The sequence below is a fragment of the Trachemys scripta genome, chromosome 6 (genome assembly GCF_013100865.1).
Source record: "Trachemys scripta elegans isolate TJP31775 chromosome 6, CAS_Tse_1.0, whole genome shotgun sequence".
Taxonomy (NCBI): domain Eukaryota; kingdom Metazoa; phylum Chordata; order Testudines; family Emydidae; genus Trachemys; species Trachemys scripta.
In genome coordinates, this window is record NC_048303.1 from 2,409,676 (window position 1) to 2,427,443 (window position 17,768).

Consider the following 17,768-nt stretch of genomic DNA (forward strand, 5'->3'; position numbering starts at 1 on the left):
CACACACACATACACACGCGCACATGCGCGCACATGTTATCATTGCACAATTAGATGGATTTGGCAGGGTCATGTTTTTTCCTATGCATGTGGCTGTGGTGCCAGCCAGATGCAGGATACCAGAGTAGATCATAGAATCATAGACTATCAGGGTTGGAAGGGACCTCAGGAGGTCATCTAGTCCAACCCCCTGCTCAAAGCAGGACCAATCCCCAACTAAATCATCCCAGCCAGGGCTTTGTCAAGCTTGACATTAAAAACCTCTAAGGAAGGAGATTCCACCACCTCCCTAGGGAACCCATTCCAGTGCTTCACCACCCTCCTAGTCAAAAAGTTTTCCCTAATATCCAACTTAGACTTCCCCCACTGCAACTTGAGACCATTACTCCTTGTTCTGTCAACCCAATAGTCTGATCTGACCCCGCCAGGCCCACGCTGCTCTTTACAAAGCCGTGCTCTGCATTGTAATTGGCCCTCTCTGTCCCACACCTCACACCCCCTCAGGCTGCGGGCCACACCCTTGGCCGAGCTTATCCTTCAGGGGAGAGACCTTCCCATTCTCTCTGCTCTGTGCTCAGCCCGTAGCCTTTTCCCTTCCAAAATCGCCCAGGGCGACAGGAGCGCAGGGATGCGCAGGCTTGTGTGCCCAGCTGCTGTGCTGGGGCATGGCAGATGTGCGTGGTGGCCACAAGGGAAGAGCCGTGCAAAGCAGCAACCCTCGCGCATCCACTGCTGAGCCTAGCCCCTGCATCTCCCTCTGCCTGGGGCATCACTCGCAGCTGCTGTGCAGGGCTCGCCCAAACGGCGCTCACCAGGAGGTAGGGGGATCCAGGACTGATCTGAATTCCCCCTTGTGAGTCCCATCAAGGCCCAGCACAGCAGCCATGGCTCCGCTACACTCTTGCTGCGGTGTGGGAACCGTGCCATTGCTGAGTTGGTTAGGGCGGATTCGTGTCTGCAGAGTGCTTTGTCAGTGTAAAGTAATACCAGGACGCACGAGCTGGAGTCAACTAGCACCTGAGATTCCTGAGCTTGCAATGATTTTAAAAGGCTAATTTAGTTTCCATCACTGCAAACGCAGGTCAAACGCCTGAACAATAAACCCGCTGTCTTTAGTCTCCTGCAGAAGCAAAAGCAGCCACCCACCGGAGTCTAGCATGGAGGTTCGCTGGCTGCGGAATGCTCCTCCTTCCTCCAGCTGCTAAATCACATTCAAAGGAGCTACAAATGCATTAAATATCTCCATAAGGTTTCTTCTCCTGGAGGCAATTGCTGGTAGCTACCATGCTGTTACACAACAGCCGATGGGAAGGCAGAGGGAGGCCGGGGCATGGTGAAGGGTGGAGTGAAGGTGACCCCCGTGGGAAGGGAAGTGGTGCTGGGTGTTGTCCAATGGGAGGAGAGGTGGAGATTGGAGGTTGGCGAATGGCAGGAGGTGCAATGAGATGCTCTCTCTTTGAAGATGGGGTCGACGCTTTGACTACGTTTGAGATCCCCGTTCTAGTACTGAGGTCACCAGCAGGCACGTTTGTGGGAGGAGCCAGTTCGTAGTGAGTGACAGAGAATAGGAATGGCAAGTGACTTTTGAATTGATAAGCCATGGGAATCCATGGCTAAGAATTAAGCTCATCCAATTAAGAACAAACGGCCATACTGGGTCAGGCCAATGGTCCATCTAGCCCAGTATCCTGTCTTCTGAGAGTGGCCAATGCCAGGTGCCTCAGAGGGAATGAACAGAACAGGCAATCATCAAGTGATCCATCCCCTGTCACCCATTCCCAGCTTCTGGCAAACAGAGCCTAGGGACACCATCCCTGTCCATCTTGGCTAATAGCCATTAATGGACCTGTCCTCCATTAACTTACCTAGTTCCTTTTTGAACCCTGTTATAGTCTTAGCCTTCACAACATCATCTGGCAAGGCGTTCCACAGGTTGACTGTGTGTTGAGTGAAGAAATATTTCTTTCATTCCTTTTAAACCTGCTGTCTATTCATTTCATTTGGTGACACATTAGTTCTTGTGTTATGAGGAGTAAATAACACTTCCCTCTCTCCACACCATTCTTTATTTTATAGACCTCTATCATATCCCCCCTTAGTCGTCTCTTTTCCAAGCTGAAAAGTCCCAGTCTTATTAATCTCTCCTCATATGGAAGCTATTCCAAACCCCTAATCATTTTTGTTGCCCTTTTCTGAACCTTTTCCAATTCCAATATATCTTTTTTGAGATGGGGCTACCACATCTGCGTGTGATATTCAAGATGTGGGCGGACCATGGATTTATATAGAGGCAACATGATATTTTCTGTCTTATTATCCATCCCTTTTCTAATGATTCCCAACATTCTGTTCACTTTTTTGACTGCCGCTGCACATTGCGTGGATGTTTTCAGTGGACTCTCCAAGATCTCTCTTGAGTGGTAACAGCTAATTTAGACACCATCATTTTGTACAGATAGTTGGGAATATGTCTTCCAATGTGCATTACTTTGCATTTAGCAGCATTGAATTTCATCTGCTATTTTGTTGCCCAGTCACCCAGTTTTATGAGGTCCCTTCATAATACTTTGCAGTCTGCTGTGGAATTAACTATCTTGAGTAGTTGTGCATCATCTGCAAATTTTGCCACCTCACTGTTTACCCTTTTTCCCAGATCATTTAGGGCACAAAACCCAAAAACATGTGACCTACGTTGTGTGCAGCTAAAACTAACCAATAACGTTTGCATTTTGAAGACCATGTAATCATCATCATTTTCCTGTTGGAAGGCGTAACGAGTGGGGTACCGCAGGGGTCTGTTTTGGGACCGGCTCTGTTCAATATCTTCATCAACGACTTAGATATTGGCATAGAAAGTACGCTTATTAAGTTTGCGGATGATACCAAACTGGGAGGGATTGCAACTACTTTGGAGGACAGGGTCATAATTCAAAATGATCTGGACAAATTGGAGAAATGGTCTGAGTTAAACAGGATGAAGTTTAACAAAGACAAATGCAAAGTGCTCCATTTAGGAAGGAAAAATCAATTTCACACATACAGAATGGGAAAAGACTGTCTAGGAAGGAGTACGGCAGAAAGGGATCTAGGGGTTATAGTGGACCACAAGCTAAACATGAGTCAACAGTGTGATGCTGTTGCAAAAAAACCAAACATGATTCTGGGATGCATTAACAGGTGTGTTGTGAGCAAGACACGAGAAGTCATTCTTCTGCTCTACTCTGCTCTGGTTAGGCCTCAGCTGGAGTATTGTGTCCAGTTCTGGGCACCGCATTTTAAAAAAGATGTGGAGAAATTGGAAAGGGTCCAAAGAAGAGCAACAAGAATGATTAAAGGTCTTGAGAACATGACCTATGAAGGAAGGCTGAAAGAACTGGGTTTCTTTAGTTTGGAAAAGAGAAGACTGAGAGGGGACATGATAGCAGTTTTCAGGTATCTAAAAGGGTGTCATAAGGAGGAGGGAGAGAACTTGTTCACCTTAGCCTCTAAGGACAGAACCAGAAACAATGGGTTTAAACTGCAGCAAGGGAGGTCTAGGTTGGACATTAGGAAAAAGTTCCTAACTGTCAGGGTGGTTAAACACTGGAACAAATTGCCTAGGGAGGTTGTGGAATCTCCGTCTCTGGAGATATTTAAGAGTAGGTTAGATAAATGTCTATTAGGGATGGTCTAGGCAGTATTTGGTCCTGCCATGCGGGCAGGGGACTGGACTCGATGACCTCTCGAGGTCCCTTCCAGTCCTATAATCTATGAATCTATGAATCAGAACCAGCCCCTGAAAAGTCTCCAGGCCAATAAATAGCCATTCTGTTGGGAGAATGAGTAAGTGGAAGACAGTCACAGTCTGCTCCCTAGTAATGGCAAACAGAGAAAGAGGCTAAATCAGTGGAATGAAGTCCCCCCTGCAAATGATGTCCTCAGTTCCACTGATTCTGCTCACAGGCCTGTGCTGATGACCCAGCCCCTGGCACAAGCACGTGGTCCTCATGGTGTAGCAGCTCCCCACAGGACACCGAATGACCCGTTGTGTGGTAGACTCTCTAGCACTGTGTGGGTGTCTGTTGCTGCTTGACAACCGCCCTGCAATGGACTGTCACGGCAGGTGCTGGAGACCAGGCCCCGAGCCGCTGGGACCTTGGGCTGAAAGCTGATGCAATTAATGTGGGTTTTTTACTGAATGTCCCTTGGAGACAATGTGGGAAGTCTCAGCCGTGTGCTGTCAGAATGTAGGCACACCTGGCACCCACGGCCTGACTCTCAGATACTCTCTGCTTGAACCTGGGCCAGGAATGGAGTGGGAGGGGGCTTTATGTGTTCCGGGGCTGCACAGGGGAGAGACGGCAACTTCAGGGCTGCTCTACCTTCCGCCTTTCTACCCCAGCTCCCAGGAAGCAGAGAATCGCCATACGCTCTCTGGCCGTGCCCTCGATCCACCCCCTATGCCAGGGGCTGAGGGCACAGAGCGGGATGCCCCTGTGCAGGAGGGATTCTCAGGGACTTCTCTTTCAGCCACTTTGATGCTGCAAAAAAGGGTCTTAATTTAACAGAGACTAAAGCCCAATGAATCTTCCAACATTGGCCATTGCCACCACCTGTCCCTAAGCCCGGGACCTGTCTCCTGACTGCCAGCTACCCTCTGAGGGCTCTGTTTGTCGTCATTTCTGCATGAGCCGGAACTAGCGCCCGTGGTCAGTCAGTGTAGAAATACAGGGCCCTGCCCTGCCACTCTTCCTCCAGGTGGATTACACCTTCCACTTAGCTCATTCTGAGGCACCTGGAAGGGATCAGGTCATTAAGGATTCGACCCAGCTGGGGAGAAGCAGGTTAGGTGGTTCCTATAAAGGAAGGACTGCAGGGCAATAGGGAGGGGAGACCCAGGGGTAAGGCAGTGGGGAGTTTCCAGGAAGGGAACCACAGAGAGGCTTGCGGGAAGGAGCTCTTGCCTTGGGACTGCCTTTGAAGGGAGCGGGCAGCTGGGACGAAGGAGCCTCCTACAGCAGGCCTAGGAGGAGAGTCTCCCGGGATGAAACCCGGAGGGGCAGTGGCGGGGGAAAGCCCTGGAAGGCCAGGAGAGGGGAGAAGAATCTGCAGGGTCTGGAGCCTGAGAGGAGTTTTCCTTCCTTTGAGCTGGGACATTGTTACCCTCGAAGGTCTGGGATCTCAGTGTGACCAGGCCGGAGAGCCGAGTCACCCCCAGGCCACCATAGTCCAGGCGAGGTGGCGGGTGAGGCAGAGGAGCTGCAGTGCTGGGTTTGGCCAGGCTGAGCTGCTGCAGAGCGGTAAGTCTGCGGCAGGATTTGGTAAGGTCTCAGTACACTCTCCACTGGGGTGCCCTGCGTAGGCAGGGTGTCACCTGGTGGCAGCCTGCTTCGGGGGCTTCTCCCATCCCTCATAGGGAGGGAGGGCGGCCCTGCAGCCGAGCCGTGAGCCCTGCTCAGGGACGGGAGCTGGACGGGAGTTTAAACAGCAGGGAAAGGTTTGTGAGCCCAGGAGGGTGAGCTCTGTGCTCATTCATGGCACTTTAACCTCCTGCCCCCAAGATTCCCCCTTCCCCGGGTTTTCCATTGATCCTTCTATTTGAGGTTGGTGTTGTAAAGGGTGGTGATATGCCAGGCTGTGTCCAGATGGGCTCCCAGAGCGTGCTTGTTTTATGTGGAATATGTTTTGCTGTTTGGGCCAATTACTGCTCCCCTGTTAGGAGTTTAAATGGACGCCATATGGCTAAAGAGCCTATAAGCATGTTCCGTGTTACAAGACAAACCTTCTGCGCAATACCGACATAGCACCTGAGATTACTGAGCTTGCAATGATTTTAAAAGGCTAATTTAGTTTCTCTCTTTGTGCCGTCTACCCCGGCGTGACCCATGAAACCGGACTCCCGGATTGCCTGGTGCTTTGCACGCACATTTCGCTCAATGCAGCGCTTGCATCTTCCCACTCTCTGGGCCAGGAGGCCCGCTGCCCTGCCTGCCGTGCAGATGCAGAGGGCTAGGTGGAGGCTGGTCTCTCCGCCCTGCTGAGGAGGTGGTGCGTCACTGCGCCACCGCCGGAGGCAGCGCGGGCACAAATTGCAGCCGAATCTCAGTCGCACCCCGGCTCGGCTCTTGCTCCGAGTGATGCTTTCCGCAGCCCTGCAAAGGATAGCGCTTGCTTGGCTAACCTGGCCCAGCAGTGGGAGGTGGCACTCTGGGGACGGGGCAGAGAGACACCTCCGCCCTTCTGTGCCTACCTCTCTGCTCAGAGGACTGGGGGATTAGAAGGGATGATGCAGGGAGCTCTACCGTGGCTGTGAAGGGGATACCAGTCTCTTCAATCCTTGACTCTTTCTGTTTTTAATTACATCATTCTGTTTATCCCTCGCCCTTCCCATACGCCCGTTTCACCCCCTCGTTACCTACATGGGGGCATGATTCTCCCCTCCCTTTGCTGTAAATCTGGAATAACTTCTATGCCAGAGGCCCTTAGACAGCATCCCTGCATGTCTGTCTCCTCTACGCCATGTTTTTCACACCTACGCAGCTCTAGGGAATGCTAAATAAGGAGGGGTCACCGTGCTGGCGGTGACCCTACCTCTGCCCTGCAATTGGTGGTGCTGGAACTAGGGGTGCTGGGGGCACTGCCCCATCCCTGGGCTTCAGGTGGTAAAAAAACAAAATTCCCAAAATCTGGTTTTCATCAGCAGCCCCCCCCCCAGTATAAAAATTGTTCCAGCCCCCCAGCCTGCAATGGTGGCAAGCCGCTGAAGGGGGGATTCTAAACAGGTGATGCCATACCCACCGTCAGAGAAACCTATTTCACCCCCTTGGTCTGGGGGATTGGAGAGGTGCCCTTCCAGGGTCCCCAGCAACGGCCCTCTCGATTTAGCAAGACTCCAGGCTTTTCCCTCCGCTGCCCTGAGCTCCTGGTAGGATTTCAGCGCCCAGAATGGGGACGGTGGCTGGCAGCACAGCTCTGTCTCACATTGTTTCCAGCGCAGCCCCGGGCGAGGCAAACCGTCCAGCCAAGCTGTGCGGCTTGAAGTGTACCGTCCTTGTTGGTGCACCGCTCTTCCGGTCAAGAGCTCTGATTTGTGGAGAGGGACGTGCTAGGGGGTCAGGCAGCATGCGTGATGCTGGAGGGGATGCTTTGGAGTGGAGGGGGACATTTTCTTACACAAACACTGCTGTGCCTCCATCACCTTCCCTAGGACACGTCTATTTAGAGTGCGTCCGTTGTGCCAAAGCGTGTGCCGGCTTCTTGACATGATCGGCGAGACCTGGAAGAGCCACCAGATTCGTTTTCACTCCTGGCCTGAGCCAGGAAAGTTACTTCCCTTCATTCTATTTGTATTCTAGTAGGACCAGGCTCTCCCCCCGCCCCGAGGGCTGGAACCCACCCAGTTGTGTCAGGCGCTGTACGCACACATCAAATAGAAGAAAGTCCCTGCCCAAGTGCATTTACAGTCTCAAACACAAGGCAGACAGCTCCAAGGAAGCAACTTGCCAAAGTCCTCTCTGTCTGTTTGCTACAGCAGGGGATAGATAATATGGCTAGATGCCACGGTGATGGCATTGTATACGTGTCTATGGGCCAGTGGAGCAGGCAGGCCTGGGTGTATGTAGGCAGGATTACCTACAGCCTGGCCGTGGGACCATTCCAGAGAGGTCCCACCCCCGTAGCTGCACCAGAGCAATTTCCCAGCTCACCGGCCCCAACAGAGCACGTTAAAGCGAGCTAAAGCGACCCTGCTGAAGAACGGCAGCGCGGGCAGGGAGGGGCACGTGCTGTCTGAAATGGTGCGGTGTCCCTGCCACGCTGGAGCCAGCGCATGGACTGACTCACTTGCAGCTCGTAAAACTCTCCGCGGATGACTTGCACGTCTCGGGCGCGGAAGGGATGGAAACCGGATCTGCGAGGGGAGCGGGGCTGCTGCTCCTGCGATGAGGCCAAACGGGCGTGCTGGAGAGCGAGGGGGCACCAGGGGAGGGGTGGCTCATAGAATCGTTTGGGGCAGGCGGGACCGCTGGTGGATTGTCACATCCATCCCCCCGCATCGTGGCAGGATTGGCTGGGGTACTTCTGCCCCATCCTTCTGTCAGCCTGGAGCCATCTTCAGTGATGGGGAATCCAACACGCCAGCCCTGGGCAGCTCCTTTCTTCAGCCAAACCACTCTTCTCCCAGCTCCCCTAACGTCCCCGCTGAACCTCTAGTCTGTGACTTCCTCATGGACCTACTCTGTATAACTGGTCCCTCTCCCCTAGGGAAAGGCCCTGTCTGTATCTGCAGGCAGGTCTCATGCTCCCCGCCCCCCCCCCAGACAGAATGTAGCCCAGTGCCTCCCCTTTCCTCCCAGCTCCTGCTCCCCGGGCGATTCTTGCTTCTTCCCCTCTGCAATGTGTCTGAGGCTCGCCTAACATGCAGGGCCAACGGAGACCAGACCCCCAGCCTGGCCGAGCAGGGTAATTGCCTCACTTGGCTTCCACGCGTCACCCCATCTTCTGTACAGTGTCCTGGACAGGTCTGGGGGCTAATATAATAATAACCATACTACAGAGGGACCCACGGGCTTAAAGATGCATGGAGGAGGCATGCAATGATTGTTGCTGTTTCTATTTATTATTTCTAGTACTGTAGCACCCGGTGGTCCCATTGGGCTGTACACATCCACCATCAGGGACAGTCCCTGCCCGCACGAGGTTACAATCTAAAGAGACAAACAAAGGACTTGCCCAGGGTCACCCAGCAGTTCAGAGGCAGGAACAGAACCCAGGTGTCCTGGGTCTCGGGCCAGCGCCCCGTCTGTGGTGCCTTATGGCCATTTCAGATGAGAGACCAACAACTACTGCAGAGTTCTGTCACCTCCTCTCATGTCTTAGATCCGGCCCCTGGGCATGGGCAGCTCCAGGGGCCGATGCAGTGGAGGGCATTGGAGCTGGCTCAAAAACAGGACCTGATTCCAAACTTCGTCTGGGAGTACTATTGTATTGTCTGGCTACTGAGCTCAGGGCCCCAACCCCACGCTCTAGGTAGCCCTAAATCTCTGACTGACAGAAGCTGGGAATGGGCGACAGGGGATGGATCACTCGATAATTGCCCTGTTCTGTTCATTCCCTCTGGAGCACCTGGCATTGGCCACTGTCAGAAGACAGGATACGGGGCTAGATGGACCTTTGGGCTGACCCAGTCTGGCTCTTCTGATGTTCGTCTGCCACACCATTCAGAGGCATCTACCTCTGGTGTGGAGTGCTGCAGCTGCTTAACAATGCACAGCAACACTACTAACGGGGTTGTTTGGGGGGGGGTGTTGGAGCTTAGAAGGGGATGGGGAAAATAACATGCCCATAGGAATGTGTAATTATTTCTAAGTGCTCAGTTCTGCTCTCAGCTCCACCAGGGCGGTTCCCATCAAAGTCCGCAGGAGTTACTCCAAAGTAACCGTGGGCAGGGCCCAGAGCTCACACCTCAGCTCTAGTGGAAAGTTGCACAGACTATTTAAGGGCCGCCTCAGTGACCTTCCTCCTCAGCAAGACCGTGCCATCAGCTACCCAACGCCCCCTCGCCAGACGCCGGTGCATGGGGGGGTGAGTTTCTCTGCTGAGTACAGAGCGCTCTCACCCGACGGACAAACCATGACCCATCCCTCTCATTTGCTTCCACAGATGGCCAGTCCTGTCCCGTCAGCCTGCTGCGTGGTGCTCGCCGCGGTGGTGATGGTGTACGCTCAGAGGCACAGCCAGATGGGTGAGTGACTCTCAGCTTCCCTCCCCCCGGCCCGCAAAGAATTCTGTCTCTGCGAGAGCGTAGAGCCTGATTATTATGTATCTCTCGTAGCCCTCTGCCTCTTATCTCCCGGTCCGATCTGTGTGCTCCATCTGCAGTGTCTGTACCAGGCTGTGTGTCTCATCTCCTTTCATGTCCTCTCCGCCACACCCCGCCGCGTTTAGGAGGACAGCGCCCGGCCATGCACTGGGCTATGAGCACTGTGTTCGTCGCCTGCTATAGAGGTGGTGTTGGCGAATGGAAGGGGGTGACCATAATGGACCAGTGCAGGGACTCAGAGTATCCCCACCGTCTACCTCTGTGCACGCTGCCTGCAGCCTTTGAGAGGGCCCCCGTGGGAGTGCTGGGGTGATCCAGGGCCAGTCGTACCAGAATGCACCCATTGTCCCTTGTTGTGATGCTCAGAGTCGAGTTCTGCTGAGTCCCCATCACCAGTGGCCGAGACAAACAGGGCCTGTTTCCATTCTCGAGAGAGCAAGGAGTCACTGGTCGTGTGCGAGTCATGACAGCAGCAGGCAGAGCCCGAGACCCCTGTGTAATTTCCTGGGCACAGCTGTAACCAGGAGAACAACGGGGCCAGATCTCCCAGGGGGCCCCAGCTGCTTTGCGCAGTCCTGGCTGCTGAGGAAGGGTGGCTATCGGTCTTTGGTCCTGGGATTTCATCTTCGCTGAGTGCACCATTCCCAGAACACGCTCTGCCCTTTGAGTCAGCAGGGCTGCAGCCTGGGGGGAGGGCTTCTCCACGCCCCGAAAGGGCGGTGTGAAAATACCTCGTGCGGGGTAGTAGGGCCTGCAGCCCCATCCATCTGGCTTCTTTGGAGAGCCGCAGCTTTGTGATTGGGTGGTGGGTGGGCGTCTGCACCCCTGACCCTTGTGGGTGGAACCAGCCCTGCTCAACCATGTGTCCTAGGCTCCCACACAGGAGGAAAGCTCGCCCAGTGGTTAGAGTGCTTGCCCGGGGCTTGAGGGAGACAGGCTTAATTCCCTGCTCTGCCATAGACTTCCTGGGGGACCGTGAGCAAGTCACTCAGTCAGTTGCTGTCTCGGTTTCCCAACTGTAAAATAGGGACCGTGGCACTCCCTAGCTCACAGGGGTGTTGGGAGGATAAAGACACTACAAACTGTGTGGGGCACAGATATGATGGCAAAGGGGGCCTGATGCGCATCTTGGCTGGGCAGGCTGCTAAGAGTTAAAGGAGACTCTCTGTGATTGTTGATCAGGATCCGGTATCCTTACGCTTCCCTAGGTGGGTCTCTTCGGTCTCTGACTCTGTGACCCCGGGCAGCTGGCGTCACACAGCAATTCAAGGCCCCTGAATATGCACAGCAGGTGCTGTGGGTGCCGGATACAATTCTACTTTGTGTGCGACTGCCTGGTAGCTGAGGGGTCGAGGGTTTCAGCTATGTGCCCTCTGCACTCTGACCCTCCCCGGCGCTGTGGAGTGGGCGCGTCATTCCGTCTTGTCCCTCTGCAGCAGCTGCTTCCCAAAGGGCAGCGTCCTGGCCTGCAAAGAGCTTCCAAGGCCTCCCCGGCAGCGTAGCCCACTCTGAGAGGGCAGGCCCGGCTCCCCAGGGCATAACCCAAGGGGGTGCCACAAGGCAAAAGGGACCCTGCAGCCTTGCGGGAGCTAGGAGGGAGCTGGAGGCCTCAGAGAGGGAGCTGGGGAGCCCTGGGGGACAGCAAGGCAGAGCTGTTCTGCAACCAGGCCTAAATCCAGATGTTCCCCTCAGCAACCCACACCATGGCCACGGATCTCAAGCCTGAATAATGGAACTAGGGCAGAATCCTCTGATATCCTCCCCCACACCCTGGTGCCCCCCCTTCCTGCCCAAGCCCCCCAGGCCTGTCCCATGTGCCCCAATGTATCCCTCCCCCTCGCAGGCTATTCCCAGAGCGCCTGTATCCCTTTTAACACCCTATTGAATAAATCCACAGAGCGGAAAATCTAGGCTGCGAGGCAAAAGCAGGAGAAGCGGCACACGGGGCTGCCCGACTCTACGAAAGCAAAGAGAGCCCTTGGCAATGGCCACCTCCCTATTTATAATGTGATTAGTGGATGTTCAGCTTTAATAACGTATGAAGCATTTGGGGAAATACATTAGTGCTAAATACTTAAGCGAGGAGACTCTGACAAGCGAGGAGACTCTGACAAGCGAGGAGACTCTGACGAGCCATTCTGTACAGGAGCTCACAGCCACGCTGGGCCAAGCGCCCCCCCTCTTCCCCCCGACTTACTCAGTGCTAGCAATTAGCAAGCGTCCTACAAAGTGCCGTATGAATTACTAAAGATGGTGTTGGACTGGAAGGGGCTTAGGCTGCTTGCTTGCTAAGTGGCTCTCAGTCACCCGACGTGACCCAAAACCCCTGCGCTGCTATTTGGTCGTGGCCTCCAGACTCCTTGGATTCTCCGCTTTATTCTGCGGGGGCCAAACTCGTCTCCGGCTGAAGTCACCCAAGCAATGGATTTGGCCGTTCGTTCTGGTTGTGTCTCAGAACGATTCATTTCCTATCCTTTGAGCACTTGACTTCCCAACCTTAATGTTCTTTTCAAGTAGTTTTTGGTGCATAATTTCCTCGGTTTTTGTAGAAGCACAATGAAACAGGTTCCCTCCCACAGCAGTTAGGAGCAGCAATTGCCCCTTTAGCCCTGGGCTGGAGCATGCCCAGTGCAGATGGAATCTTCAGAGACTTTAGTTGCCAAACTCTAACAAGTGTCTACTGACCATCTGCAAACAGAGATTTTTCAGAGGCTCATTATTTGGCCAAATGTACGTGGGGTTCCCCCTCTTCCCCCCATGGAAATAGCAAGACACATCCCTGACACAAAGGCCACCCCTTTGCCAAATTTCAAGTCCCTGCTCCAAAGCATGGCGGTGTTTCTCAGTAAAACGGTCATAATAATGACCTTAACATGGGCATGTATTTTTCCCGAATCGTGAACAATTTTTGCTGAAACTTTTCAAAATAATGCAGCCTGATGCTGCCGCCCCAGCAGGAAAAAATCTCAGCCTGGGCAGTTAACGTTTGGCTAGGTTATAAGCAACTGAAAACAAGGGCTTGTAGTGGGAAGTGGTGGGCAACCTTAACTAGAGGTGGTGCTACCCGTTCCGCCTATGATCAGAAAAATAGAAAACAGATCAATAAGGGCCAGATTCTGATACCCTAACTCACACGGAGCAGTTACTGCCCTGGGTGACTAGCTCCATGGATTTCAGAGGGACTATTCAAATGGGAAGGTAGCACTCAACTAAAGGGCAGCAAAGTCTGGCCCTAGATAAATAAATATAAAGATGAAATGTCTCCTGCTTGGCCCCGTTCTCCTGACCAGTTTCCCTACAAGGCTGAGGCGTGTGATAGCCCAGGATACAGTTAGGACTGAGAGAAGTGGGAAGCCTCTTCTTGGGACTGTGTAGCTAAATAGATTCCGAGCAATGTTTCTTTTGAACTAGGAGGGGGAGGATGGGTGAAGCCGAGGCAGCCATAATTGATGTGGGCACCCGAAAAGTGAGGCCAGAGATTCCTGAGATGGTTGTGGTTAAGGAGCTCTGTTCTCATCCAGAGTCACCAGCTTCCCTTGACCCTTCCCAGTCCCCATTTAGCCCTGGGTGTAACACAGGGACTGCCCTGCTCTCATTGGATGGTAATCTCCTTCTGGCAAGGGGCCACAATCAGGTATCTGTGCTAGTATTTTTTGTGAAGTGGTTAAGGGGTGTTCTAGTTGTTGATTAAGACATGGCTTTGCGTGTTTATGTCCTCGCACTCCACTTTTACACCAGTCTGGGTAACATACTCTCATCTACTCTGTGCATCCCCCTCTAGTGGCTGGTCCACATGGAAGATAACAGTCTACTGCTGCTACTAGCTAATAGAATTGCTCCCTTAGCTCCAGTGGTAGCCGCTCATGCTGACTTTCCCTGGTTCAAACCCAGGTCGGGGAGGGAGAATCAACAAACGTGGCTTTTATCACAATCACAGCCATGTGTCCGGTCAGCAATGCGTGTGCGTCTGCGCTGACGATGTTGCTAGAACGTGCATTGGTGCATGCCAGGAAAACCTGGGCAGCTGTGTCCTCTAGTGCCCTTGCAGTGGCCGGAGTGCTCCAAGGGCAGGCACACAGCTGGGGCAGGGTGTCCTAACACACAGCGAGGTGGGTGGATGGCGGAGCAGCCAAACAGATTGTACAGGCAGAGGGAGAGTCCCGCACACACAGCACAATAACAGCCTGATGACCCGGTGACAAAACAATCATATGTCAGCCTAGGCCTGTTGGATGAGAGATCCACTCCACGTAGTGACTGTTGCTTACCAGGCAGGACACAAGCTTGGGTTAGAGACACCATCCCAGTGTGTCCACCCTTGATTCAAAGTGATCCCGTAGACAGAGCTGCTGCTGTGGCATCCTGTATACTTCACATCCCCCCTCTGAAATCCTGCGGGGAAGGGATTAGCGCAGCAGCATGGATCAGCACTGCAGATCGGCTCCCTTTCTCAGAAAGACTTTCACCACCCGAGTGATACCGCAGAGGGCCTGCGGACGGACCCCCGTTCCTGCCTTGGAGGTAGGGTGACCAGACAGCAAGTGTGAAAAATCGGGACAAGGGGTGGGGGGTAATAGGATCCTATATAAGAAAAAGACCCAAAAATCGGGACTGTCCCTATAAAATCGGGACATCTGGTCACCCTACTTGGCGGGATCTTGAATTTAGCAGACAAAGGCAGGATGGGATCCAATGGCTGAGAGTTTAAATCAGCCAAGTTCAAACAGGGAAAAAGAGGCAAATGTTTAGCAGCGAGAGTAGCTAAGCACTGGTACGGCTCAGCAGCAAGCGAGGCGGTGAATTCTCCAGCACTTGGAGTCCGATGTCTTTTTCCACGAGTGGTTGGACCGGATGCAGGAATCCCTAGGGGAGGTGCTATGCAGGAGGTCACGCTGAATGGTCAGAAGGGTCCCTTTTGGGTCTGAAATCTACCTCCACAGCCTAGCAACAACACCAGGGTGGTTTTACTGGGTAAGAAGACAGGCAGGATTTGGCAGGGACTTGGGATGAGGCAGATCGGGGCAGAGGGAGTCTGGAACTGGCAGGCTCCCATGCAAACCTGCTTCTTCAGACTGCGAGGGGAGGCTTTGGCACAGATGCCTCCCTGCTGAGTTTGATGGCTTGTGTGGATCATGCAGGCTTGGTGGTAAGAAAGAGCCCAAGGAGGGTGGAGGGTCACCGGGGCTGGGGGAGGGGAGCGGAGGGCCAGGCGAGGCAGCGGGGTACACATGGGGGAAGTTCCAGGTTGCCCGAGCTCTGGAGTGGGAGCAGACCATGTGGGGTTAGGGGGAGGATTTCTATCCGGCCAGTCTCTGCCCAGGGGTGAATTTTAACCAGCTGTCAGGAGCTCTAGCGGCTGGAACAAACCCTCCCTCTGCCAGTTTAAAGGGAGGGAGCGAAACACCCACAATTACAGCAAAGAATACTGGTTTATTTCGGTCTGACTTGTTCCAGCTCTCGCCTGCCAGGGCGGGGGGGATGGAAAAAGGATTAACGAGGCCGAGCCGGGCGGCCTGCAGAGCTGGCTCCGGATTCTCTCTCACACGCACGTGCGTCCCTCCTCCCGTTTGCTCACACACTCGCCCTCGCACGCACACACTGCCTCGGTGTCGCACACACAATTTGACACCATGCACACACTCGCTCTGTTCCACCCATGCTGTGCACAGCCCCTGACTCTTCAGTGGTCTTTCTAATGCACCCAGCCTTGTGCTGTCTAAGCATCAGGCCTTGCACTTGTTAGCAACAGACTTGTGGGTGGAAACATGAGGAGTCCCAGAGAAATCCTATAAATAACCGAGATGGAGAGAAGCAAAAGTTTGCACTACAGTAGGTGACCAAATGAGGGTCCAGAGCCCTCTGCAGGCCCACGGAAGTTCTGCAAGATCTAGGAGCCCGGGGCGTTTGTAGATGAAGCAACAGCTTTGCACCTATGCCCGTGTGTTGTCAGGACTCGGTGGACTGACACACTCACCGGGCTGGTGGTGATGTCTGCGATGGAGCTGCGAGGCATATACGTAGGTGGGAAAGGGGACCCCAGGACTAATGGGATGACCGCGTGAGTGCCCCTCGCATCTTCTGGCTGGGGAGCAATCCAAATCAAGGGAGGTTATGTAATCCCTGGAGGTGATAGGAATTAGTGGCACTTCCAGGGCCCGGTGCCAGTTTGAATAGACAAGACAAAGCATGGAAGGGGAATAGAACTTGTCTCCCAGCCAGTCAGTGTCCGAGCTGTCCCTAGAACCCAGGAGTCCTGAGCCCCAGTCCGTCTGTTAGACTTTGCTACTTCATTTTCTTCTTGGATTTTTTTCCTTGTGTTCGTACTCTGTGTCTATGGGATACTGTTAGTTTGCTATTTCCCTATGTAGGTACATTGCATTATGGAGGGGGGCGGGACGACACAAAACAGAACAGGGTATATAATAATGCTGCCCTCTGTGGCCTATGCAACTTTTATAGATACAAGGAGTCCATCTTGACCCCCATCCTGACCAGAATGACATTCACCCCATCGGCTGCTCCTTTTCCCCCACCCGCCCACCCCAAAGAAAAAGAACACCCAATCCCAACCAGAGCTTTCTGTATCTGGAAAAGAGAGACCAAGGGTCCTGATGGATTCTCCGTCACTGCCATTTTTTAAATCGATAGTGGATGTTTTTCTAAAAGCTCTGCTCTAGGAATTAGTGTGGGGCAGGGCCCTGGCCCATGTTCTACAGGAGGTCAGACTGGATAATCACAATGGTCCCTTCTGGCCTTGGAATCCATGAATCTAAGATCCTGGGGCTGTCTGAAGTTGCACTGGGGAATTTGCGATTGTCAATCTCTTTAACATGGAAGGCGCCCAGGTACTATGGTGATGGGTGGCCATGCAAAACTCTAGGACTGAGTATATAAACGCCTCAATCAACTACAACATCCTGAACCACAAAAATACCCCAGACCTGGAATGCCCCACCCCAAGCCACATGCTCTCCCTTCCCCTATCGTTCAACTATCCCCCAGTTACATACACCTCTGTCCCTTACTGTGATTTCTCTGTTTGAAAGGAGCAATTCTGCTTTATTGATCCTCACCCTGCTGAATTAACTCACGTTTAAACAGTAATTATGTTTTCACTTTGGAGAGGCCATAAAGAGATAAAAGTCTCTTGAAATGAATGAACTTCTGAGGCCGGAGTATCTGAGGTTAGTTTATTGATGCACAAAGAAGCTGCTATCTCTCAGCTTACTAACCAGCAATGAGCAATTAACCCCAATCATTCCTCAACTGGGGGAGAGAGAGAGATTTGATTTTATTTATTCTCTTTCTCGCTTGCTCTCTCTCTCTCCAGCCCTCCTTGTAATCTTTTGCAATCTGTTCTGCTACAAAATCTCCCGGGAGTGCCCGTTTGCATACACCTTGTTAAAAATGCTGACCGCATTCCAGCCAAGACAAAGTCATTAGCCTGCAAGCAGCCTTCAGAATGCACAGCAAGGTGATGCAAATCGCCTGCCCAATGAGCAACCAACCTTCCTAGTTATTTCTGTCACCACCCCTCATTGGACTGGGAGAGAAGGAGCTCCTCTAGGTCTGCCCACTTCCCTTGGGGTCGGCTAATCAGAGTTTGGGGGATCCGCTAGCCCTGATGAGCTAATCACAATGGGCAAAGGCTTTGCCTTTATTTTCTGCCAGGGAAGCCATGGTGAATTCCAAAAATGTGGCGTTTGCAGTGGTGGTGTAGCCATGTTGGTCCCAATGTACGAGAGAGACAAGGCGGGTGAAGTGATCTCTTTTATTGGACCGACTTCGGTAGGTGAAAGAGACCAGCTTTTGAACTACACAGAGAACTCTTTGGCCCAGTAAAAGACATTACCTCACCCCCAACTTGTCCCTCTCAAAAATATGCTGGAAATTTGTCATTCTTTGAGTTGTTTTTATCAAGCTAGCTAGGCCTGGGGGATTTTGAGCTCTGGGATTGGCTGCCTAAGTC

The 17,768-nt window shown here is 52.9% G+C and overlaps 1 protein-coding gene across 8 annotated transcripts in view; it reads left to right on the forward strand.

The window, feature by feature from the left end:
• CNTFR (ciliary neurotrophic factor receptor) overlaps nt 1–17,768 on the forward strand; it is a 438,526-nt gene that overhangs the window by 229,749 nt on the left and 191,009 nt on the right. For all 8 annotated transcript variants that reach the window (XR_004646219.1, XR_004646220.1, XM_034774357.1 and 5 more), the window contains exon 3: nt 9,640–9,721. Coding sequence is in view for 6 of the 8 variants with exons in the window: in XM_034774357.1 (XP_034630248.1) it covers nt 9,640–9,721 (82 nt within the window). In the remaining 2 variants the exon portion in view is untranslated. The remainder of the gene's footprint in view (nt 1–9,639; nt 9,722–17,768) is intronic.